The following is a 24051-nucleotide window of genomic DNA, read 5'->3' on the forward strand; positions in this document are numbered from 1 at the left end:
CCACCCCCTTCCCCTATCCCTTCCACCCCTTTCCCGTCCGCCCAATGGGAACCCGGCCCAATCCCCACACGGGACTCCAGCCCAGTCCCACCCCAGCCCCTCGCGGGACCACCGCAGGACCCCACCCGCCGCCCGCCCGTCCCTGGGCCCATTTTCAGAAGGACTTCCTGGAGCCTCCTGCCAGATCCGCTGAGGTTTCCCCCGGCGACTCCTGCCACCCCCTCACCCCATCATGTGAGCGGGGACCCGCCTCCCTGCACGGAGCGGGCTGCGATGGCCTGCGATGGCCGGCCACTTTGTTATTGGCAACTGGTGTGTTTACCCGGCACGCTGGGTGGGTAGCTGGCCTGCTTGGCCCGCATCCAGGCACCCTCCACCTGGAACTCCTTCCTCCCTCACCGCCCCGCCCCTCCCTCCGCTTAGGCTGAGTGTTCTGGAAGCTGAAGGGACCTGGGGAATCTAAGTCAGGATCTTTCTCTTCCTCCATACCTGGAACTTGCCAAAGCCCGCCTTCCCGGGAGAGGGAGGCTCAGGGCCTCAGTTATGGCAACCCTGTTCTTCCATTTTCTCAGGCCAAACCCTTTAGGGCCCCCTTGGCACCCCTCTTCCTCTGAATCCATCCTCCCCCATCACCTCCACCCAAGTGCCCCAGCCCCATTCACCTCCACCTATCACATCGGTCACCTGTGGGTGCAGCAGCAGCTCCTCAAGGGCCCTCGTCCACCTCCCTGGCTCCCGCCCCCATTCCAAACCCCCAGTGCTGCGATCAGAACTCGTTCCAGAATCCAAGTAGAGCTGTCCTTTCTCTGTTCACAACCCTCCGAAGGACTTCCGTCTCACTGGGAATAGAATTCAAAGCCCACCCCACCGCCCCCCATGGCCACAGCCCCTAACCTCACGTCTCCTACTCAGCTCTTCCACTTGGCCTCCTTGCTGTCCCCTGAACACACCAAACTCATTCCTACCCCCGGGCCTTTGCACTGGCTGTTCCCTCTGCCTGGAATGCTTCCCCAGATGTCTGCATGGCTTCCTCCTTCGCTTCCCTTAAGTCTCTACCCAAATCAGAGGGGCTTTCCCTGTCTCCCATCCCCATCTAAATATCACTCCCACCACACAATCATTCTATCCAGCCTCCCTACAAAGCTTCCTGTTCCTTCCATGCACTTTTGGCCACCTTTATATATTATATGGTCAATCGTTTATTGTCCGTTGGCCCCCATCTTCCCCATACACACGTGAAAGCAAACTCCAAGAGGGGGGTGAATTTATTTCCTGTTGTATCCCGGGGCCTCCAACAGTGACTGGCAATCCAGTCACCACCCAATAAATACTCCTTGAATGAGTGAGTGAATGAACAAATGAGGGAACGAGGCAGGACAGGGAGTAGTGAGAGAGCTTGGCTTTGGAGTCCGGGTTCAAGTGTTGCTTTGAAACTTCTGGCTGTACAGCCTGCACGGGTTACTCAGCCTGTCTGAGCACTGGACTTACGGTCGCATTTCTCAGGATGGTAATACTGAAGGCCTGCACCAGGCTGGAGGGTGGTCTGTAAATGCTGCCTCTCCTCTCCCCTCCTCGGTACCCCCACCTCAGGGTCACCTGGAGTTCTCCATCAGAAGGTCAAGAGGGAGGAACTGGGGCAATGGTCATGGGGCTTCGGCTAGTGACTCTGGCCCGAATTTCCCCACCCCTGTGTTTTGCCAAGGGTGGTCTGAGGACAGACAGGGAGAGGCACAGCCCTTGAGTTTCTGGCTGGAAGTGAGAAGTTGTTCTGCTTTTCCCATAGAGTCAGCCTTTGAGACGGTTTCCTCGGAGGGTTTTTCCAGCGGTCTTAGAACCAGAAATGTTCCCAAGAATCACACTCAAGGATGAGATGGGACTTAGATGAGTTGTCACACTTGGTTTCTGAGCTGTAGCTCTCGGCAGGTAGTGGTATTAGGTTTTGCGGGGAGTGCCCGCCGCCCTCGGGGACATGAGGCATTCGTCACGGAGGGAGACGTGTCTCAGCGACTGAAAAAGAAGAGATCTGGGAAGTTAAAAAAGCAGGCACATACATACGGATGTTTATAGCAGCTTTATTCCTAATCGCCAAAACGTGCAACCAAAAGTCCTTCAGTAGGGGAATGGATAAATAAACTGTGGAACATTCAGACAATGGGATATTATTCAGCACTGAAAAGAAATGAACCATCAAGCCGTGAAAAGACACAGAAGAACCTTAAATGCATATTACTAAGTGAAAGAAGCCAGTCTGAAAAGGCTACATCCTGGATGATTCCAACTATATGCCATTCGGGAAAAGGCCAAACTATGAATACAGTAAAAAGATCAGTGGTTGCCAGGGGTCGGAGGAAAGGAGGGAAACCCTAGAGGATCTTTAGGGCAGTGAAACTACTCTCTCCGATACTACAGGGGCGGATACATGTCATTATACATTTGCCAAAACCCACAGAAGGTACAACAGCAAGAGTGAACCCTAATGTAAACTATGGACTTTGGGTGATAATGATGTGTCAATGTAGGTTCATCAACTGTAACACATGTACCATTCTGGAGAGGGATGTTGATAGTGAGGAGGCTGTGCGTGTGGCAGCGGCCGGAGTTCAATGGAAACCGCAGCAGGTGTTGAGCTCAGTGCAGGCAGGTAGCGAGCACTCGTGGTCATCCTGTGCCTCCTAAGGGACCGGTTCCAGGCTGGACGGCGGCCGGGAGGAAGTCTCTGCCGGCCCCAGGCCGTGGTCAGCGACTTGGGGGAAGAGGACACCGCTGGGCAATCTAATTTGAGGAGCTTCAAAACAATCCTCTCCAACAGCTGAGCCAGCAGTAGCCAGAACATTCTCTGCAGGCCCGGGCAGGGGATGAGCCTGTGCAATCCGACCACACGGCTCCGTGGGAGGCCCTGCCTGCCGCTCAGGGAGCTCAGCGGTGCAGGAGCGGGAGGGGAAGGCTGGCTGTGGCCTACGTCCCTAAGAGAGAGGCCCCGTGGTGACCCGCTGAGGTCACAGCTCAACAGTGGGACACAGGTAATGAACCTGAGGCTGCTCGAAGGGCAGGGTGCAGACAGGGGTCTGGAAACAGGGCTCCCAGGAGAAAAGGCAGAAAGGAAGTCCAGGAAGGAGACAGCTGGAGACGGTACCCGATCTCTGTCATCAATTGCATTTTGGAAGAAGAAAGGCTGATGGCTTGTTGGGGATGTGGGAGTGATAGGCCAGCACTCCCAATGGGTGAGAGCTAGAGGCATCCAGCCCAGGTTCATTCGTAGGAAAAAAAAAAAAACAAACTTCCGTCCTAAAGAGCAAAGGGCTGTGATCAAGCGTGTTAGCATTCAAACTTTATTCTTTTTTTTTTTTTTTAGCAGCAGAATCTTTGTAGAAATGACTACTATAGAAGCCCAATGAAACTGCCACTGCTCTGGAGGATGGAGGATGGAGAGCTGGCTTGGGACCCTGTCTACCAAGCCCCCCACCCCTCAGCAGCCCCTGAAGCTCCTCACTAGAGCCCCCAGGGTCCCAAGAGCTCAGCGTGAAAACCTCTCCTCCTAAGAAATCCTCCTAATGGGTCACCCGCAGCCTGCTTTGCAGCTGGACCCCTTTGACGCTGGTCTCCTCCTTCCTGGGTTGGGGGTGTGAACAAAGGAGGGTCCTCTAAATCTGGTGGAAGGTTGGGAATGGGGAGCTCTCTAAGATTCTGGGGTTCAACCCCGGTCAAGGCTGTGTCCACAGGTGAGGCAAAGAAGCCCCAGCTGGGGTCTTCCAGGCATCCATCACCCCCGTGACTCGAGTTTTGTGGAGGATGGCGGGATCTTCTGCGAGCAAGGGGCGATCTATTTCTGTTCCTGGGTTAATAATAAGAGTAGAAGTAGTAGTAATAATAAAAATAATAGCTAGCATTTGTCATGTCCTTTCCTCATCCTCCCAACCTCCCTTCCAAGTGGATGCGTCATAACCTGAATTTATAGAGAGGTTAAGTGGGTTTTCCAAGTTTGTGTAAGTGGTAGATCAGAGAACTGAACCAAGGCTATCTGGCTCCAGAGCCCATGTTCTAGGCTACTCTACTCAAGAGAGAGAGAGGTCTCTTTTTGGAAATGGACAGGGATGTGAAAGAGGAGAGAGCTCAAAATGTAACTTATCCTATAGGCATACCTACTGAGAGTGTGTATATCAGTGTTTCAAATAGGACCTGCCCGCCCACAGGTGTGTCCACTCAGCCCCTCCTTGCTGGTGACCTGCTGTGTATCACGCGCTCGGTTTTGCTGTTTGCTTGTTCTCATCTGGCCACAGGATAGATTTTTTTTTTTTTTTTTTTTTTTAGAAGATGCTGGGGGTAGGAGTTTATTAATTAATTTATTTATTTTTGCTGTGTTGGGTCTTTGCTTCTGCCCGTGGGCTTTCTCTAGTTGTGGCAAGTGGGGGCCACTCTTCATCGCAGCGCGCGGGCCTCTCACTATCGCGGCCTCTCTTGTTGCGGAGCACAGGCTCCAGATGCGCAGGCTCAGTAGTTGTGGCTCACGGGCCCAGTTGCTCCTCGGCATGTGGGATCCTCGCAGACCAGGGCTCGAACCCGTGTCCCCTGCATTGGCAGGCGGACTCTCAACCACTGCGCCACCAGGGGAGCCCCAACACAGGATAGATTTTTATTCACATCCTCCTGCTGGAGGTGCTGGGCATGGAGAGCTATGTGCCCTCCAAATTGTGACTTTCCCGCCCCTCCCCACCCTGCCGTGCTTTGGGGTCTGGTGGGTATTTTCCTTCCTTCTGAGAAGCCAGCTGAACACCGCTCTGCTCCGAAACGTGGAGCCCATGGGACGTGCCTGCCAAAGACCTGCCCAGGGACTTAGATCTTTCCGGGGCTGCCAATTATAAACAGATGCTCCTCCTGGGACCCACCCGGAGGCCACCCAGCTCATGTCCCTGGTGGGACCATGCACCACAGCTGAACTCCAGCAATGAACGCCAAGGCCAGGCATTTGTGTGAGCCCCTCTGGGTGAGGAAGGCAAGGCTGGGTGGAGGAGAGGCACTCACTGTTCTTTGATCAGCAGATTTTTCTCGAGGCCTCCTGGGGCCAGTGCCATGAGACAATGCTCGTTGGCTTTTACTGTGTACCTGGCGCGTGCTGGATGCTGAGGTTAGGAGATGACTGACTCCCTGGAGGACCTCCCGAGCTTGTGGAGGAGCTTGTTCACAAATAGGCCCAGCACACTCACATCTGTGCACTAGTGACGGGACAAACAAGGGTTAGTGTCGGCACTCAGGAACATGGGTTCTGAGTCACACTATGCCGCTGCTTATACGTGGTGTAACCTTGGGCAAGTCATTTCATCTGTCTGCACCTCACCTGTAGAATGGAGAGAGAAATCATACCTACTGGTGGGATTGTGAGTAGGAAAGGAGAAAACACTTGGATGTAAAGTGTTCAATAAAAGTTAGCCAGTATATAGTGGTGTTGTTATTGTTGTAGGGATGATGGAAGGAGGAGCCAGGGAAGCTTCAGAATTGCAGGGCCATTCGAGCAGGGTTCTGCAGGATAAATAAGAGTCCACAAGTAGCCTTGGCATTTAAAACAGAGAAAAACAGTCTGTGCTGGGCACTAGGTAGGGTCACAGTGAACCCAGGATGGGTGAGATTTAGTTCCGGCCCTCCAGGAGACAGTACGTAGATGCGAAATGGTGAGACAGCACACGCAGGGCCAAGTACAGTGCGTCATGAGTGAGTGTAAGCTGGGAACCCTGGAGCCCCAGTGAGCTCCCTCGTGCATTCACTCAGCAGTGGGGAGAGACATGCAGATAGTCACCTCACAGTGGATGGGAGCCCTGAAGAGGCAATGCCAGGGACCTGGGGAACAAGCCAGGGTTGGACCAGCTGTGCTGAGTTACTTGTGTGAAAAATGGCCTGTTTTGGAAATGATATGTGGGAAAGACTTTATTCTGTCCTCCTTTTCTAAGATCATAAATGATGGAACTTGTCTTTCAGAGGCATTTTTCCTGTATAGACAAGCACAAAGAAGCAAACTTATGATTCCCACCCAAGACAAGCCCTGTTCTTATGTAGCCTGGTGACGTCCACCAACTTACTACGTTTTTAGAGCTGAGATTATCCTATATGGATAATGCTGCATACTTTTCTCCTGACCATTTTTCCATGGTGTGAACTCTCATCATTCTAATGGCTGCAGAAGAGGGTATATCAAGGGGCTGTGCTGTGATTTTCTCAGCTCTTCTTCTCCATGGGAAATAATAACAGAGAGCAGGTGCTGAACACTAGGTGGGTGCCAGCTTTTGCATGCTTCATCCCCACAAGGCCCCATGAAGAGAGGAGATGGCTTTTCTCCTACTGGGAGAGGGAATCATGGTGAAGAACCTCGGTTCAAATCCCACCTCTGCCCCTTGGTTGCTGTGTGACCTCAGACAAGTTGCTTAGCCTCTCTGAGTTGCAGTTTCCTTAGATACACGACGGGCATAATACAGCGACCACAGAAATGCCCCAGTTTCAACAGCGTTCCCCTCTTTATTCTTTATCCCACTCACAGCGGTTTGTGTCCGGCTGTTTTCTCATTCCTTCGCTGTCTCCCTGAGGCAGAGACCATGTCCGTTTCGCTCACCGTTAAATCCCGCAAAGGCACAGCACCCAGCCTGCTGCAGGCCCTCTGTGCGGCCCTGTCGAGGGCTTGCGGATGTTGAGGGAGGTGAAGCTGAGGTCTGGGTGGGAATAAACACTGGTGTGAGGACTCAGGGGATTTGGGAGCCGAATTCTCAATGCTCAGAAAAATCCCACCGTCCCTTGGGTTTCAGGGGTGCATCTGCGGAGGGCAAAGGCTCCGGGTTCAAATCCTGTCCCCGCCACCCACTGAGTGCGACTTTGGACAAGTTAACTCAGCGCCTTTGAGCCAGTGTCCTCAGCCAGAAAAAGTGGATCGTGATAGCCTTCAGCTTTGGGGGCTGCTCGGGGGTTCAGGCTCGCTGCGAGGGCAGCTCCGAGGGAGAGGAGGGCGGTACCCCGTGCCTCTGCTGGGAGGCCTGGGGCGCCAGAGGTCTTCACCCCCCTTCCCTCCTCCTCTCCGGGACAGAAGCTCGCCATTTGCCCCCCGAGGGGAGGGGAGGCCAGGGGGTGTCCAGTGCCCCTGAGCTTTTATTTTATAAACTCAGCTTAAGAGTAAATCCTGGGGCCGCTGACCCTCCCCAGCTGCTTCCTGTCCTTGGAGTTGATTAAGAGGAGGCCATGTTGGGTTCCAAGGGCTCATAAATCTGCCCCCTCCCCAGGCTGCTTACCCCACGCTCCTCTCAGCCCCTTGCCTCCCGCCCACCCCGTCCTTACCCACATTTGGGCACTGGGTGGGACCCCTGTCCTGTCACCTGTCCGGGGTCACCCCCAGGTGACTCTGGTGAGAAGGCTCCCGGACCAGCCTCTGAGCTGTACCTGCCAGGTTCCTGGTCAGTGACTCTGGGTCCCCAGAGGGGTCCGGGCAGGGCACTGGAGGAGGAGGAGGGACAGTGGCTGTAGCAGCTCCAACTGGGCAGCTCCTAGCCAGGAAGGGCCCCCATCCCTCCACTCAGCTCTCTCCCTCACCTCCCACCCCCAGCGGCTCAGTTACTGGAAGCCTCCATCAAGGTGACCAGCCCTGGCCTCCCTGTCACCATGGAGACGCACCTGGGTCCTAAGACGGGCACATGCCCAGCCTGGCTCCCCAGGGACTCGCCTGAGGAAATGTACAGCGGTGCAGAGGCTGCACATACACACATACACGCATGCAGAGAGAGACACACAGTGAGGCGCACATACACCGGCCTGGGCCTCACCTCACAGCTCAGTCCTAGGTGGTTTTGAGGCTCTGGGTGAAAGTCCGGGTCTCTCTGACTCCTGGGCTAAGTAGCCTCTGTGTTGAAGGTTCTGGGACCCTAAATGGCTCAGTCAAGGAAACTGGGCTCGTCTCAGCCTCAGAGACTCAGAGAGGCTATTTAACCACCTCCCACCCTGTCCCACCTACGGCCATGAACTTTCATTCATTCGCTCAACAAACAGCACTTGCTTTGCTGGGCACTGAGATATGAAATGAACAAGGCAGGATCAAGGCCCCCGGGAGCTCCCTGCTCAGAGGGGTGGGGTGAGGAGGACAGAAAGCAAACCCGTCACAGTGTCTGGGGAGAGGTGGGGTCTCTGAGCACAGAGCATGAGGCCAGCCCACCAGGGGCGTCCTCAACAGACCCCCAAAAGGACATGGCCAAACCTCAGCGTCCCACCTGGGTGTACATACATGGAAGACAGTGGGGCACAGCCTTCGTTTCGCCTCCCTCACCCTAGCCCCTGTTTCCCTCTCCAGGGTGTCCTTCCAGCCATGCAGACCATGCTGGCCTTCCCTGTTCCCTGTCTGCTGGGTTTTTTGTGCTCCCAGGCACCTGGACGCCTGCGCCTTGCAACAAGCCCCTACCCCCACTTTAAGCGTCCCTTCTCTTGTCCAGAAGTTCTCAGAGTCCTGGAGGCACCTCTCTCATCCTCAGCCAGGCCCTAGGAAACTCTGCAAGCCCCAGGGTCCTGTTCCCCATATGAGATGGAGGTGGGATGGGGTTAGGCAGGGACCAGAGTAGGAGAAAGGAGGCCAAGGATTTCCTTCACCTCAGACTGCCATACTCAGAAATTAGATGGATGGATGATGGAGTGGATGGATGGATGTGAGGAGGGATAGATGGACAGACAGGTGGGGTGACAAGGGAGGATGGAAGGAAGCTAGGATGACTGACTACCAGGCGAGAGTGAGGTCTGAGATGGTGGAAGATGCCTGAACAGATGTTTATCTCTTCTCCATGAAGGGAATCTCTCCAGCCTCTCCTGGAGGAACACATTCTAAGTCTGTTTTTAGTTCAACAGACGAGAAAGTGTCCCTTGGAGCCTGTCTAACTGCAGACCTTTTGCTCTTGAAGGACTTTTGTGGTCGTGGAGGGTGGCTGATGGAATTCTCCCTCGTAAAGCCTTTCCTGTATTTCAAGACTTCAATTAAAATAAATAAACTGGTTGGACAAGGTGGGGTTTTCAAACTGGGCTTTCCCAGAGATGTTTCAAGAGTTGAAAGAACACTTTTATTTTCCTTTAAGAAGTATTTCGAAAGTTTTAAAAACTCTAATAAAAAAGTCAAATCCATGGGAGCCACCAACACATTTGTGTGTCCCGCCAGCTAACCCGTTTTGGGCCTTCTTTGGTTATGTGAAAATTCTGAGATTTCAAGGTAAACAATTGATAAACGGTTATCACCAACAACTACTTATCTGCGTGACTTTTCTCCATACCAAGTCCAGAGCAAAGTACAGAAATCAGTTAGATTCTGGGCTGGCGTGACGAGTCAATCCATCACTCCCACTTGAAAATGTTTGCCTTCCCACCTCAGCCTTTCTGCTCTCATTCGTTGCTTTTAGTGTAAGAAAATATGGAGTCGGACGTGTAATTTGTTCCTTTTACTGGTTTCACACATGGGGTTCCATGTTAGGTTTTATTTTTTTAAGGAGAAATTTCATTGATAATTTTTAAAAGAAAGAAGAAACAAAAATAGAAACCCATTAGATTAATCCCCCAGGAGCCTTTTATCTCTTCCTTTCTCTGATTCTCTCCAGTCCCCAGCCTTTCTCCCTCTGTGCTGATTAAGCTGGGTCTCAGGATTCTTAGTTCCCCGTCACCCGACCCTGGTTCTTTGACCAACAGGGGCCTCTCTGGACCCAACGACGTACCGTGGGAAGGAGTGTCATTCTCCTGTAGGTCAAGGTTGAGAATTAGCCCGGCCTCTCTTCTGAGCCTTTTATGGCCAGCCATTCATAAATTTGGCCCACCCCCTTTAAGGATTCATGTCTTGGTCCCTCCAGGGTCACTTCCTGGTGTAATGAGTCCCGCGTTTATTACCTGCGGGGTGAGGTCGTGTTTCCTTCCCCGGAGGAGCCCAGCTGCCGGTCTTCCTGGCCCTCCTTCTGCTGGACCACAGCTGGGTGGAAGGGAAGGCTTCTTTCAGCCTCCAGGCACGTCACGGTCAGAACCTCGCAGTCCATTCATCAGCGGGGCTCTAGACCTCAGTGGTGAGAAGGCCAGCTTGTTTCTAGCTCAGAGCATTCTGGAACATTGTACAGAAAGAGCTCTGCTACTACTTTTAACTAGGTAGGATCATTGGAATTGGGCCGACAGGAGACATCCTCCTGGAAGCAATACGTAAGAAAGACTTGTGAATCACGCATCCACCCATGGGTCATAAACAGGCTCCGAAACTCTTGGTTCCCTTCAGAGTAGGCTGTATATATATCCCTTTAACAAATCATATTGTGACTTTGCATACTCCCTTTGAATGGAATCAGGGAGGCCAGTCCTGAGGCAAATTACATACTGAATTTCTCATGGCAATCATTGAATCGCAATGGCCTCCTTAATGACCACGTGTTCAGTACTGCTATCCTCTCCTTCCAGATCGTTCTGTGGGGCCGGACTGAGAAATGCCTGAAGGAGACGACGGAGGAGATTCGGCAGATGGGCACCGAGTGCCACTACTTCATCTGCGATGTGGGCAACCGGGAGGAGGTGTACCAGACGGCCAAAGCTGTCCGGGAAAAGGTGAGCAGCCTGTGAGGGTCCGGCCTCAGCTCTGCCAGACACTGGCGGGGGAATGCTGGCCGAAGAGAACATTCTCACGTGGCCTGGGAGAGAGCTTTGCTTATGGCAGAATGGCTATTTTCAGGGCATCTCGGAGGGCTTTCCTATGAAGCTGGCCCAAGCTGTGTGCGCGTGTGCGTGTGTGTGTTGCAGGGGGCAGGGACTAGGGGCATAGGTCGATTACGTAAGAGGACTGATCACCTGTTGTCCCCTTTGGAAGTTTAGATCTTGTGAGTTTCTATCCTAGACCCTGGGGGACAAATGTCCCATTGCCCTCTGGGAAAATCCCCGACTCCAGGCATCTATTTAGACTGAATGCATCACTGAGCTCCAAGAGAGCAGAAACCACCATTAGATATCTGGCACATGGTAAATGTTAACTATTTTTATGTAACAATAACCTCATTTATTATAGATGTGCTCTGTGCCAGGTGCATTATGTGCCATAAATTATTTCTTTTTTCTGCTTTTTTTTTTTTTTGCCACACTGCATGGCTTGCAGGATCTTGGTTCCCTGATCGGGGATCGAACCCAGGCCCTCGGCAGTGACAGTGCAAAGTCCTAACCACCGGACTGCCAGGGAGTTCCCAGCCATAAATTATTTCTGATCCCCAGAACGACCCCGGTATGGTTATCAGCCCTATCTCACAAATCAAGACTGATGCTCAGAGAGGGGCTGTGACTTCCCAAGACCAGGTCCCTCCTCTCCAAGTGCGAGCCACTGGGGCTGCCCGCCCGAATGGCCCCTCGACGCCCTCTTGCCCACAGGTGGGCGACATCACCATCCTGGTGAACAACGCCGCCGTGGTCCATGGGAAGAGCCTGATGGACAGTGACGATGATGCCCTTCTCAAGTCCCAGCACATCAACACCCTGGGCCAGTTCTGGGTACGTTTATCCTGAGCCTGAGCCAGCCCTGGGCATGTCAGTGACATGTTCCTTCCCTCCAGGGATCCTGGGAGCTGCAGGGGAGCGGGGAGAGGCTCGCCAGGGCTTGGGCGCCGGCCAGGGGGGATGCCCTAGGATAGGGTGACCGGACAAGACGAATGAGCGGCTGCCCCAGGAGGCATCTGGACTTTCTGAAATGTGGGGCTCGGTGCCCTCGGCCCGCACGCCTCCCATCCCAGGAAAGCCTGGTCGCCGGCGTCGTGTGTTGTGTCCGGGCTGGTCTGTTCTCCCCGAGGGGGGTGGTAGAGGGGCTGTTGGAAGCCGTGGCTGCTGCACAGTGACCTCCCCACCCACCCTTAGACCACCAAGGCCTTCTTGCCACGGATGCTGGAGCTGCAGAACGGCCACATCGTGTGTCTCAACTCCGTGCTGGCGCTCTCTGCCATCCCCGGCGCCATCGACTACTGCACGTCCAAAGCCTCAGCCTTCGCCTTCATGGAGAGCCTGACCCTGGGGCTGCTGGACTGTCCAGGCGTCAGTGCCACCACCGTGCTACCCTTCCACACCAGTACCGAGATGTTCCAGGGCATGAGGGTCAGGTCAGTGGCAGGGGACCCCCTCTCCAAGCCAAGTCCCTCCAGCAGATCGGATCAGGGGAAAGACTCATTACACACAGAGAGCCAAAATCTTAAAATAACCCAGAACCCTTTACCTCTGGCTTTTTGGTCTCGTACCTGATTCTCCACCTGCAGGGCAGTGGGGTTCTATAGTGGTTTAGGGTCGTGCTTCTCAGGTCAGGGGGCTTGTACAGAGTTCCCATGCTAAACGCATGCAATGGAATACTACCCAACTATAAAAAGGAAACCAAGTATTGGTAAATGAGCAATCTGGATGAATCTCAAATGTTGAGAGAAAGAAACCAGAGACATAAAAGTGCATTCTGCATGATTCCATTTGTCTGAAGTTCTACAACAGGCAAAACTGGACCGAAGTGATAGAAATCAGAACAGTGGCCACCCCAAGAGGAGTGGGGACATAGCCTGGCAGAGAGCACCAGGGAACCTTCTAGGCTTTTAGAAACGTTCTCTCTTCTTGATTTGATCGGGGGTTACATAGGTAAAAATTGATCACGCTGGACACAAGATTTATGCCTTTTATTGTATGCAAATTATAGCTCAGTTTAAAGAAATACCGAAATCCACCCACCCCTCCTCCAGGCCACTTAAATCAACGGGAATGGGAACCACTGGTTTAGAGCTTGTGCTTTGGAGCCAGTCCCCTGGGCTGTGTGTGACCTTGAGCCCGATTAGTTCCCGCTCCTGCGTCTGATGCTAATCTGTAGAATGGGATGATGGGAATGTCTATCCTTAGGGTTCTGTGATAGGGATAAAATGGGGTCTAGCGTGCAATTCCGTATGTGCTGCATAGTAAGTGCCCAGTAAATCGTGCTATAATGATGTGCGCCTGTGAAGGGGCATAAGGTTATGGATAAATGAAAATGTGGAATCATCCAAAAACTATTTTCCTTGTTTTTTGCAATGCAACGTATAATGATAATTTTGCTTTCTAAGTGATATGCATCAGCTTCTTCCAAACATGAGGATAGCATGGAAGTGTCATTGTGAGAGTTTCCTGAGAGAGTGGAAGGCATGTGGCGTAGTGCATCCGGGTGGGACTCACTCAGAACACCTTAGTGATTATCACTGAGTCTGGTTTTGCTTTCAAGAATCAAAACACCTGGTTTTGCAGACTCACAGATATGGAGAACAGACTTGTGGTCGCCAAGGGGGAGGCGGGGCAGGGGAGGAGGGAAGGAATGGGAGTTTGGGATTAGCAGATGCAAACTATTATAATATACCAAACAGAAAAAGACTCACATAGAAAACAAACTTATGCTTACCAAAGGGCGAACAGGGGAGAGGGATAAATTAGGAGTGTGCGATTAGCAGATACAAACTACAATATATAAACTAGATAAACAACAAGGACCTACCATAGCACAGGGAACTATATTCAATATCTTGTAATAAACTATAATGGAAAAGAATCTGGAAAAGAATATGTGTGTGTGTGTGTGTGTGTGTGTGTGTGTGTGTGTGTGTGTGTGTGTGTGTATAACTGAGTCACTTAGCTGTACAGCAGAAATTCACACAATATTGTAAATCAACTATACTTCAATAAAATTTAAAAAAAAAACAACGCCCTGTTTGGAATCACACATCAGCTACTGAATGGTGGCGAAATCTTGAACCAGTTTTGTTACCACTCTGAGCTTTACTTTGCTCATCTGTCAAACAGTGAAAATAATACTTACCTCATAGGATTATTGAGAGAATTAGAAATAACACATGTAACGTATCTAGTGCAAAGCCCAGGGCATATGAGATGCTCAGTAACGAACTGCTGCTCTTATTATTTTTACTAACAATAAACATCTCATGAGTGCATAAGTTATAAATCTTCCTAGCAGACTTCAGTCGTCACAGATGTATATATTTGCACTTGACTTATATGCAAATTATCATAGATTCTGAATTTAGAGGAGGCTGGATTAATGACTATTAATGTTCCATGTTGGTTTTTTCCCCCTGTGATGTCTTGGTTTGGTTTCTTTTCATCTGGGTATACAGGAAGTGCTCAAACAATGCATACTGGATGGAAGTGCAGCAGCGGCGACCCATGGTTCTAACTGGGTGCCCTGAAGTGGGCAGGACATTCACAGACCTCGCATCCCTGCGCCTGTTTCGCCTTCTGGCATAGTTTCCTCTCCATCACTTTAAGAAGGAAATCCAAGGCCTCCCCCAGATCATTTTTCCCCAGTGGCTCAGAATGTGGGCCCAAACTGTGGGGGCCTAATCCCAGCTCTGTGTGACCTTGGGCAAATTACTTCGCTTTCCTGTGCCTCGGTTTCCTTGTCTGTAAGAAGGGATTGATAATGGTACCCTGACCTCACAGGCTAGGTGAGCTCCTGTGCGTGAATCGACTAGCCAGCTGGCAGGTAGTAAGCACTGGGTGAAGGTTAGTTACCTGTGGATTGCAGCTGAGCCCCGAGGGCTCGGGAGGAGAGCAGTAGAATGTTGATTGGTACCTAACCAACTCCCATTTCTTGAAAGAAGGAAAAAGAAAGAAAGAAAGAAAGAAAAACATGGGCTTCCTCTCCAACCACGCTTAGCAGCTTCCCAGGGTTGAGGGTGGGAGACAAGTTTGGGGCAAAACTGATGGGTTTTCTGACAAGAGTGGCCATATAGGTGGGTGCTGTTGTTTGTAAATTGCTCTTTACTGATCTTCTTTATGTTCCAGCCACACCAGACACTTTACAAACGCTTCTGCGTTTGACCCTCCACAACCCTGTGAGAGCTCTTATCCCCATTTCTCAGATGAGGAAAGTGAGGCTCTGAGAAGCAAAGTTACTTGCCCAAGACGACACAGATAGAAATTGGCTGAGCATGCTCTTTCAAGGGGTTGTGCAGCCTCCGTGGGAGTTCGTAGCTCTGCCGGTTCCCCGGGTACCCATCCCACACACCACGGAGGGAAAAGAGAAAGCCCCACCAGCGGGCGTGTGTGAGGCATCCCCTCTGTCAGGTTCTCCCGCAGGGATCATACCAGGAAGGGCCCCCTGAGCCCACGGAGCTTGGTCTGTCCATCCTGTCTTCGCGTCCCCCCAGCAGCAGCACTGGCCCAAGTGGGGGCTGGAAACCCACACTGTCCACCGTGTCTGTGGGGCTCCAGCGTCACGAGCCGTCTCACGCGTCCATCTCCGCAGGACCCTGAGGCCGGCCCTTCCAGACTGCAGGGTCGTGGGCATCCTGGCAGCCCGTCATGATGGCAAAGGAAGCCAAGGGTTGGGGGCGAGCTCCGTGGACTCTCTGAGGCCAGCCAGGCCCGCGCTGGGGGCCCAGGAGTTGCCTTTTTCTCAGGGTGACATCATCCCCAGGTGACTGGTCACCCTCGACCCTCCCGGTGCCGGAGCAGCTCACCAGCCCTTTGTGGGACTGAGGTCAGAGCCAGCAGCATCAGTCCTGCACCTATAGGCCCAGGAGCAGTGGGACAAGCAGCACGCCGGGGACGGGGGAGACAGAACACCGGCCTGGGGCTCCTGCGGGCCTGGTTTGAATCCCCAGCCCCCGCCACCTCCCCAGAGGCTCGGCTTCCTTCTCTGGCAGTTGGAGCAAATGATGCCTGTTGATCACTCAGCACAGGCCTGGCGCTTAGGGAGCATCATCCCTGTGCGGGTCTCAGGACAGATGCCTCTGAACAGGCATGAGAAACCCCTGATGTTTGCTTACTCAGCCATTCATTCATTCATCAACCCCATGGAAACGCCCTGTAATGTTTGAATGAATCGGTGAGCGTATCCATGAATCAGGGAATGAGCGAGTGTCTACCCACTCAGCAAGCATTTATTGAGCACCTACTATATCCCAGACACTGCACACAGGACATACAGCAGGGAGCAAGACCCACCAGACTTCTGCCCTCAGGGAACTCACAGGCTGATGGGGGAGACGGGCCATTCACAGGAAACAAGCGGACAGGCAAGGCCATTCTCGATTCAGTCAAGGCAATTATCAGGGGGACGAGATCAGAGCCCACTCTGAGTGCACGGGAGGAAGGAGCCAGGCTGATGGGACAGCTGAGAGGGGAAAGATCTTAAGTGACAGGCTTGGCCAGGATCGCTGGGGCAGAGTGAGAAGGAGGAGAGGTAAGGCCCAGAGTGGGTAGGACTGAAAGCAGAGCAAGGGGCCCTGGGAGGGCTTTACAGGGCAGGATGCGACGTGAGTGAGGTTTGGGGGAGCCCTCTGCAGTGCTCTGAGAATGGGTCCCAGGTGGGTGGGTGGGCTAGAAGCCCTCAATTCTCAAGGGGAGACTTGCTGGGAGGAGTGAGAGGATGAGGATCTCCTGACACATCCCAGGGGGCAGGGAGAGTGTTCCAAAGAGGTGTCAAGTCTCCCGCACAGGAGAAGCCAAAGGGATGACCCTGACATGTTAGCCACAGGGGTTTTCGGCTGAAGCGCTCGCTTCTCAGGGGAAACCCACGCTGTCTCTTCCTGCCTGCAGGTTCCCCAACCTCTTCCCGCCCCTGAAGCCGGAGACCGTGGCCCGGAGGACGGTGGAAGCCGTGCAGCTCAATCAGGCCCTCCTCCTGCTCCCTTGGACGATGCACGCCCTCATTATCTTGAAAAGGTATGGGGCTGGGGGAGGAAGCTCTGGGTCAGCTCTGGCCATTTCCCCTTCTCCCAGTGGACCCTGGTGGGGAAGAGGCCTCAGGCAAGAGAAGGTACCCAGGTGATTGATTAGTCATGTCTGCCTGCTGTGGGCATGAAAATTAGAGCAGTGGCACGTGTGCCGTGGATATACTAACCTTACTGAGGAGTGGCGGTTCTCAAACTTGCTGGTCTCAAGAACCCTTTACAATCTTAAAAATTATTGAAGAACCCAAAGTGCTTTTATCTATGTGAGTTGTATCTATTGTATTAGAAATTAAAGCTAGAAAATATTTTATGGGATTTATACATTTATTCATTTATATATAGCAAGAAAAAATCCATTCAGTGTTAACATAAATTATATTTTTGTGAAAAGTAAACGTATTTTCCAAAAAAAAAAATGTAGTAAGAAGAATGGCATTATTTTATATTTTTGCAAAGCTCTTTATTATCTGAATTAATTGAAGACAAATGGATGCTCATATCTGCTTCTGATTTTAATCTGTTGATGTCACATGTCATGTAGCCTCCGGAAAACTCAACTGTACACTCATGAGAGAGTGAGAGTTAAAAAGTCAAATCCTATCTCAGTATTAAAATAAAAATAGTTTGACCTCGCAGACAGACCCCTGAAGAGATCTCAGGTACCCCCAAGGGTTCCTGGGCCACACTCTGAGAACTGCTATTCTAGAGACCAAATCTTGGACCTAGCCTTCAGGAAGTTCAATCTAATAGGGAAGACTGGCGGTCCAGTGGTTAGGGCTCTGCGCTTCCACTGCAGGGGGCACGGGTTCAATCCCTGGTTGGGGAACTAGGATCCCGCATGCTGTGTGGCACGGCCAAAAATAAAATAAAATAGAATAAAATTTTTAAATGAACATCAATTGGGCTTCCCTGGTGGCGCAGTGGTTGCGCGTCCGCCTGCCGATGCAGAGGAACCGGGTTCGCGCCCCAGTCTGGGAGGATCCCACATGCCGCGGAGCGGCTGGGCCCGTGAGCCATGGCCGCTGGGCCTGCACGTCCGGAGTCTGTGCTCCGCAACGGGAGAGGCCACAACAGGGGAAGGCCCGCATACCACAAAAAAAAAAAAAAAAAAAAAAAAATGAACATCAATTAATGGGGAAGACAGGGATTTCGTTGCCAAAGGCTCGGGCTTCACAGAAGCATCCCTGGTGGGATTTACCAGGGCAGACCATCTTGGGGGGTAGGCTTTACAGAGGAGACCATCTTCCTCCAGAATTTGCCCAGCATCACATTCCCTAGAACTTTCCAGATTCTGGGCAACCATTCCCATCCCACTCCCACATTGAAGGGGCCATTGCAGGTGCCCCACTAAACACTGTTTTCATGGGCCTCTCATGCTGCAGAGAGAGCTTTGACCCTGGAGCCCGAGTGACCGTGGACTCTTGGCTCCCCTGGGCCCCCAACCCCCAGCTGACTGAACCCCTCTGACCTGAAAGGCCTTTTCACTTGGGTGAGGCACCCAAGTGCCTTTATCGGATGTCAACCCCCAGGAAACCAGGTTCCCCTCTGGCTGCTGTGGACACAGTGGGCATCTGAAGAGCCACTCTAACTGCAGGCAAGAAACCTCAGGACACGGGGACACATCAGTCCGTCCCCTGTCCTCCAAACTCAAAGCCCCTTCAGTGACACAGAGTAGGGGACTCCGGGCATTCAGGCCACACCTCAGCCTCCCTCAGTCCATCCTGACTGTTGCTTTGAGATGCTACTTGGCCGCCTCTGTGAGCCTTGGAGAACAGGGACTTGGATCCTCACCAAAGCCAAGCTGATCGTCCACCTCAGGGAGCTTCTTAGAAGCTTTCGGGGACATTCTAGAAAAAAGCTAGTTTGTCTAGAACACCTCAGTACTCTCCACAGTAAGCATCCAGCCTACATTTTCTGTTCTATCCCCCACTACTTTCCCACGAGAAGCAGAGGCCAGCCCCTCCCCATTCCCTGCACCGCGCCCCCTTTCACCTTCCCCAAGAGAAATCTTCACAGGCTCAACTCTATTGCCACCACCCCCAGGAAGCCTTCCAGATTGCTCCAGCTGGAAGTGAGGCTTTCCCATGTTGAAACTAGAATGGGCCAGGGCCCTTCAGTTTCATTCAACAGAGGAACTTGAGGGCGTCTCTATACGGGGCCCTGTGCTAAGTGCCGGGATCGGAGATGAAATATCTACCACAGAGGCACCCATGGGCTTGACAGGTAAACAGCAAGCACAACTCTGGGGCCTGTTGGGGAAGCACAGAGCTATGGGAGCCCCAGGAAAGGCCTAGGGGTGAGTCTGGGAAGTTTCCTACAAGAAGCAAGAAATTGTGTCATGCTGAAGAACAAGGCCTGAAGGTATATGCAGGTGTTTTACTATCTGGAGGGACATAAAGGATGAGAAGTAAAACTTGAGGTCCCAGCTATAGGAAAACATCACTATGCAGTGGAACAAACTTGGCTGAGAATCTTGAGATGCAGAGAGGACAGATTTCGGTATCAACTGTATCATGTGCACAGTGTGGCTGCTTAATAAATAATACATGGGGAAAAAAAGAGGAGGTGACACCCAGTACCTAACTCCTCAGCCCCGCACAGTAAATATTTGTTGAATAAGTGGCATTTGGAGTTAATTGATCTCTGAGATACGTATGGGCCCTAAAATGCTAAGAGTGTGGCTTTGAAAGTTTGTAACACCCACCCTTTACCTTGTAAATAGCTAATTTACCTACTTACTTGAAAGCCCTTCCTCCATGGAGGGGTGGGTAGTGGTGGCTTGTCAGGGGAGCTGGTGTATATTGGAGGGAGGGGTGGGGAGAGCTTATGGGAACCATCACTTTACTACACCTCTTGTGTGGCTACCAGTGACCCGGCCACTGGTCTCCCCACTAACCATCTTCTCTTTTCCCTCCCCACTCCACCAGCATACTCCCACAGGCTGCCCTCGAGGAGATCCACAAATTCTCAGGAACCTACACCTGCATGAACACTTTCAAAGGGCGAACATAAAGGCAGGATGCAGAGACAGGCTCAAAAGCCACAGAACCTGAGGGGGCATGGGCACCTGGGCACACGCCCATGTGCCTGTCCTTTGACACACTTCTGCTGGATGAGCAGGACTGCTCCTCTCCTGGGGAGGAATCTGGCTGCGCCCCCAGGCCAGCCCCAGGACCTTTGCACAGGACTGATGGGTGTAACTCTGACCCCCGTGGGGAGGCAAGAAACCAGCCAGCAGCTGCCTTGACACTTTTGTACATTTCTGATTCTGTAGAGTTTATTGTTAAATTGCTTCTCAAGTCTAACCAGCCTCGGCAATGTGCATAGACTATTTCCGGGAGGGTCTGTGCCCACACGCTCCTCCTTCCCCTCCGAAATCCACTCATCCGCAGCTTGTGCAAACTGGTTGAACGGCAGGAATACAAAATAAAGAGAGATGGCTTTTGCGAATTCCTTTGTTGAAATCCTTGACCTCTGGTCCTTAGTGGGCATTGGGGAAGGGACCAGACCCGACCACAACACCCCATCCTTTGAGAGAGAGTTGGTCTGCTCAGGGCCCCCAGCTGCCGGGAGTGGAGTAGGCAAGAAGGAGGCAGAGATCAGGAGAGAAACTGGAGCCCAGGCCTGGGGGTACATGGCTCCTTGCCAGCTCTGCCAGGCCCCGCCCAACAGCCATGGATTGGGGGGCACTTTGCCTTCCTGCCTGCATCCCTGGTAGGACCATAGTGACCTAGTCTGCAGAGACCAGCTCTCTGTCCTTCCACAGCCCCACCAGCCACCAGGCCACCAACTCAGCAGAGCAGAACCAGGCTTTATCGAGCCCCTACTGTCTACCTACCACGTGCTGGGTGCTGAGAGGGGAAGTTGCTGAGAAGCCAAAACCCAGAAGACCACCAGCACAACAAGGCCAGTGCTAAGGGGGTGCTATGGGCCCCTGGGCCAGATTTGACTGCAGGGGGTAGAAGTGAAATAGCAAAGGAGAGGGAGGCCTGGAACGGCAGAGGGGATTAACGTGGGCTCAGTCAATGGAGAAAAATGACAGCCAAGGAGATGTGGGGAGAGATGCCCCAGCGTTCCTCTGGTGTGCATTCTCTCCTGCTGCAGCAAGCTTAATAAACCTGACCTTGGACCGGGGGACAGGTGGACAATGGAATCTCATCTAAGGCGCCTCCATCCACACAGCTCTCGCAGGTGGGTGGCGGGGTGGGGGAGGGGAGCAGGCAGTGGTTCCAGGAGGTGATGGAGAAGACCACAGGCACAAATTCAACGGAGAAGCTTGCTGGAGCGTTGCACCAAGCCTGCACCTTCGCACAACTCACACAAGAGGAAGAGTAGGCTTGCAGCTCAGCTGGTCGTCAGTCTGGTCTGTGGGCAGAGGTGCCAAGTCACGACCACATCCACTGTTTATTGAGCACCTACTGAGTAGCCGCCAAGCCCTGAAGCTTAACATCTTAACCGTTATTTATCCACTGCACCTAGCAGCAGTGGAAGACAAAAGTCAGCTCTCGGGAACCCCTTTAAAGACTTCCAAGAGGTTCAATGTGTATCAGACAAAATATGACCCCCAGGTGTCCATGGCTTCCAACAACGGAGCTTGTGTTACAATTGCCACCTGTCCTTGGAGGGTGGCTGCAGCTCTGCTCCGTGTCCTCTTCACTCTAGGGTCCCGGCTGACAGAGGAGCCTCCATCTGGGAAGATGTCATCTTGGGGCAGAAATAGACACACCTGGGAACCTGTGCGCTGGCTCTGAAATTTTCTCCCCGGAAACAACGCGCATCACTTCTGCTCACATTCTATTGGCCAGAGCAGGTCATGTAGTCAAGCACTCCAAGGACGTCACTGGGCGTACAATCCCCCTGGAGGAGTGGTCAGTAATTTTGAACTTTAATGCAATCTGCCACACCGTGGAAGGAGCTGTCCATAGGAATAGAAGGAAAAATGGAAATGTAGGCAGAGGATGGAAGAGGCAGACAGATACTGCGCTGGGATGGGGTGGCCTCCAGGTGATACACACCAGGTTCTGAGCAGAGCCCCAAAGAGGTATTGACCTTTCAGGGGGTTGGTATTAGAAAGACCACTTCAGAGGTGAGAGAACAGGCTCAGAGCAGGGAAATTGTATGCCCAAGTTTGTAGGGCTTGTGAGCACCGGAGCCGGAATTTGAACCCCGCTCTCCCTGACCCCCTCACTTACTGTGGCAAGTGATGGGGATGCCAAGCCAGGACTCGTCACTTTCATTTTGGTCCTTGAGGGTATGTGTCACCAAAGTGTGGGGGGCGGGGCAAGCTCCTGAAGGGGTCCAGCCTGTGGAGGTCGGGCCCGGAAGGGCCACACCCGCACCATCACCCCACTTTGGCGTGTGGACACAACGTGGGCGGGTCCACTGGGCATGGCCTGCCCCGCTGCTGTCCCGGCACCACAGGCCAGGTGCCTGTCACTGGCTGTCACAGGAGATAAGTTAGGGGTGGCACATCTCAGTGGTCAGGGATAGATGAGGAAGGAAGGGGGTTCTGTCTGCTGAGCCCCGACTTTTCTGGCCATCCTTGAGAGGCGGCCCATTTCCGTGCTCACAGCCTGGCTCATAGCCTTTTGGAGAGGATTTGACTTTTGAGGCTTCCGTGAAACTGGGCACTTGGCCTGCAGTCCGGGAATGCAGTGAGGACCCCAGGGGTCTGAGTGGATCTGGGAGCGATGAGACCCAGCCAGCCCTCCCCAGGGCCCACTGAGAACAGAATCGCCGTCTTGGCTTCAGGGGGACCTCGTGTCTTCCCAGAGCCCCAGGGGCTTCTCCTGACAGCCCGGCAGGGCCTGGTCCCTCCCTACCTCCTCCCTCTCCGCTGGGATACTTTCAGTCTTTTTCTGGATCTTTTCCCAGAGGAACCAGGGAAAAAGCCTTGGGCAGGTTCCCAGGAGGCCGCATCCTGCTCCCTCCCCCGATGGTTCAGCCACTTGGGGAGCCTTGAGAGTTAAAGCAAAGAGCTAATTCTGTCCCTTAGCTTGGTGTCCCTTAGCTCAGCCAAGCAAAGGAGAGTGACAAGCAATGAACTCCGGCTCCTTGAATCCCCCAAGGTGCAGAATGGCATGTGCCAACCCTACAAGGAAGAACTGGGCCCTGGGAGATGACCCAGTTGCCCCCCCTGGGCTCCTCCCCATCTCCAAAGAGAACCAGATTGGAAGTGGGCAGGGAGAGGCGCCAGACCCGAGCGCAGCCTGGCATGGTTCCAGGGCACCAGGCTATCTGGCCCGGCAAGTGGTCCGGAGTGGAGTCCTGTGGCCACTGTCCTGCTGCCAGGGCCAGAAGGCTTGGAAAGTGGACTCCCTTCTCCTCAGGCCAAACGGGTGGTCGGGAGGGACCCGGGTGACAGAAAGCTCCTGGGCTGACCACAGGGCTCAGCCCAGCCCCCGCAAGAGCCCTTCTGATGGGGCAGACAGCCCATGCCCCTAGGGACAGCCCAGTTTGATGGCGGACAAAAAAAGAACTAGGTCACAAACATACACATTCTGCAGCCCAAGTGCCGAGCAGCACGGAGGGACGAGAACAGTCGCAGGAGGGGATGGGCGTGGGGGTCATTGAAGGGTGGGTGGGGCCCTCCTACCTGCACATCTGGGATTGCTTCTGAGGAATCTTCTCCAACTTTCCGGAAAGGCCTTTCAAACGGGGCAGGGGTGGGGGTGGGTGGGCGTCATTAATAAGAGCCCAGAGGTCTATGTGAAGAGAATATCTATACACAGACAGCCCTCCCCTCAGGCAAAGCCAGGAGGTGACGATGTCCCTCGACACAGAAGGAAGTTCTGGAGCAGCTCGTGGGCACCCCAGTCACCGCACCTTAGTCTGGGGCTGTTAGACGGAGACTCCATTGATTAGCATTCCTTTTAACACACTTCTCTCCATAAACTGAGGGCCACCTGCTATGGACCAGAGCCGGGGCCTGAGGGACCCTGCCCCTCAGCCGTGTAGGGTCCAGCTGTGCCCCCCTCACCCCTCATGGCCCCCCCGTGGCTCTCAGCTTCCAGCAAAGCAGCAGACCCCTGGCTCCCAGCTTCTCCCAGCCCACCAGGAGGTGGGAGGACGGGTATCTGGGGGGAGAAATCCAGACTCTGGAGTCCCACTGGCTCTGTGACCCCTGTGTGTGATGTCACCTTTCCTACCTGCAGCATGGACCAGACGTTCCTGCCCTCCTGCCTCCTGGGCTGGGAAACTCAAGGGGACGATGTGGTGCTGGCAGCTCCCACGGCTCCCCGCCGGGACCCGGCTGCCCCTCAGGAATCTTGGGGCCGCCATCTTGGCCTGGCCTGTGATAGCAGCGCCCTTCAACGCTTGGCTGGCTCCCTTGTGGTTGGACTGGGAGGAGACTGTGGCT

At 53.2% G+C, this 24051-nt stretch overlaps 1 protein-coding gene across 8 annotated transcripts in view; it reads left to right on the forward strand.

Moving 5' to 3' along the window:
* The window catches only part of DHRS3 (dehydrogenase/reductase 3), a 40061-nt gene extending 19920 nt beyond the window's left edge, over nucleotides 1-20141 (forward strand). For 6 of the 8 annotated variants that reach the window (XM_028487830.2, XM_028487833.2, XM_007129701.3 and 3 more), the window contains 5 exons: nucleotides 10429-10572; nucleotides 11380-11499; nucleotides 11860-12098; nucleotides 16558-16683; nucleotides 19619-20141. In XM_028487830.2, the coding sequence (XP_028343631.1) occupies nucleotides 10429-10572; nucleotides 11380-11499; nucleotides 11860-12098; nucleotides 16558-16683; nucleotides 19619-19703 (714 nt within the window). In that variant the 3' untranslated portion in view covers nucleotides 19704-20141. Of the gene's footprint in view, nucleotides 1-2940; nucleotides 3021-10428; nucleotides 10573-11379; nucleotides 11500-11859; nucleotides 12099-16557; nucleotides 16950-19618 lie in introns of those variants that run through there. The other 2 variants (XM_028487831.2, XM_055083765.1) reach the window with 2 other exon arrangements.
* The last annotated feature ends 3910 nt before the right edge of the window (nucleotides 20142-24051 follow it).

Source organism: Physeter macrocephalus, chromosome 3 (assembly GCF_002837175.3).
Source record: "Physeter macrocephalus isolate SW-GA chromosome 3, ASM283717v5, whole genome shotgun sequence".
NCBI lineage: Eukaryota > Metazoa > Chordata > Mammalia > Artiodactyla > Physeteridae > Physeter > Physeter macrocephalus.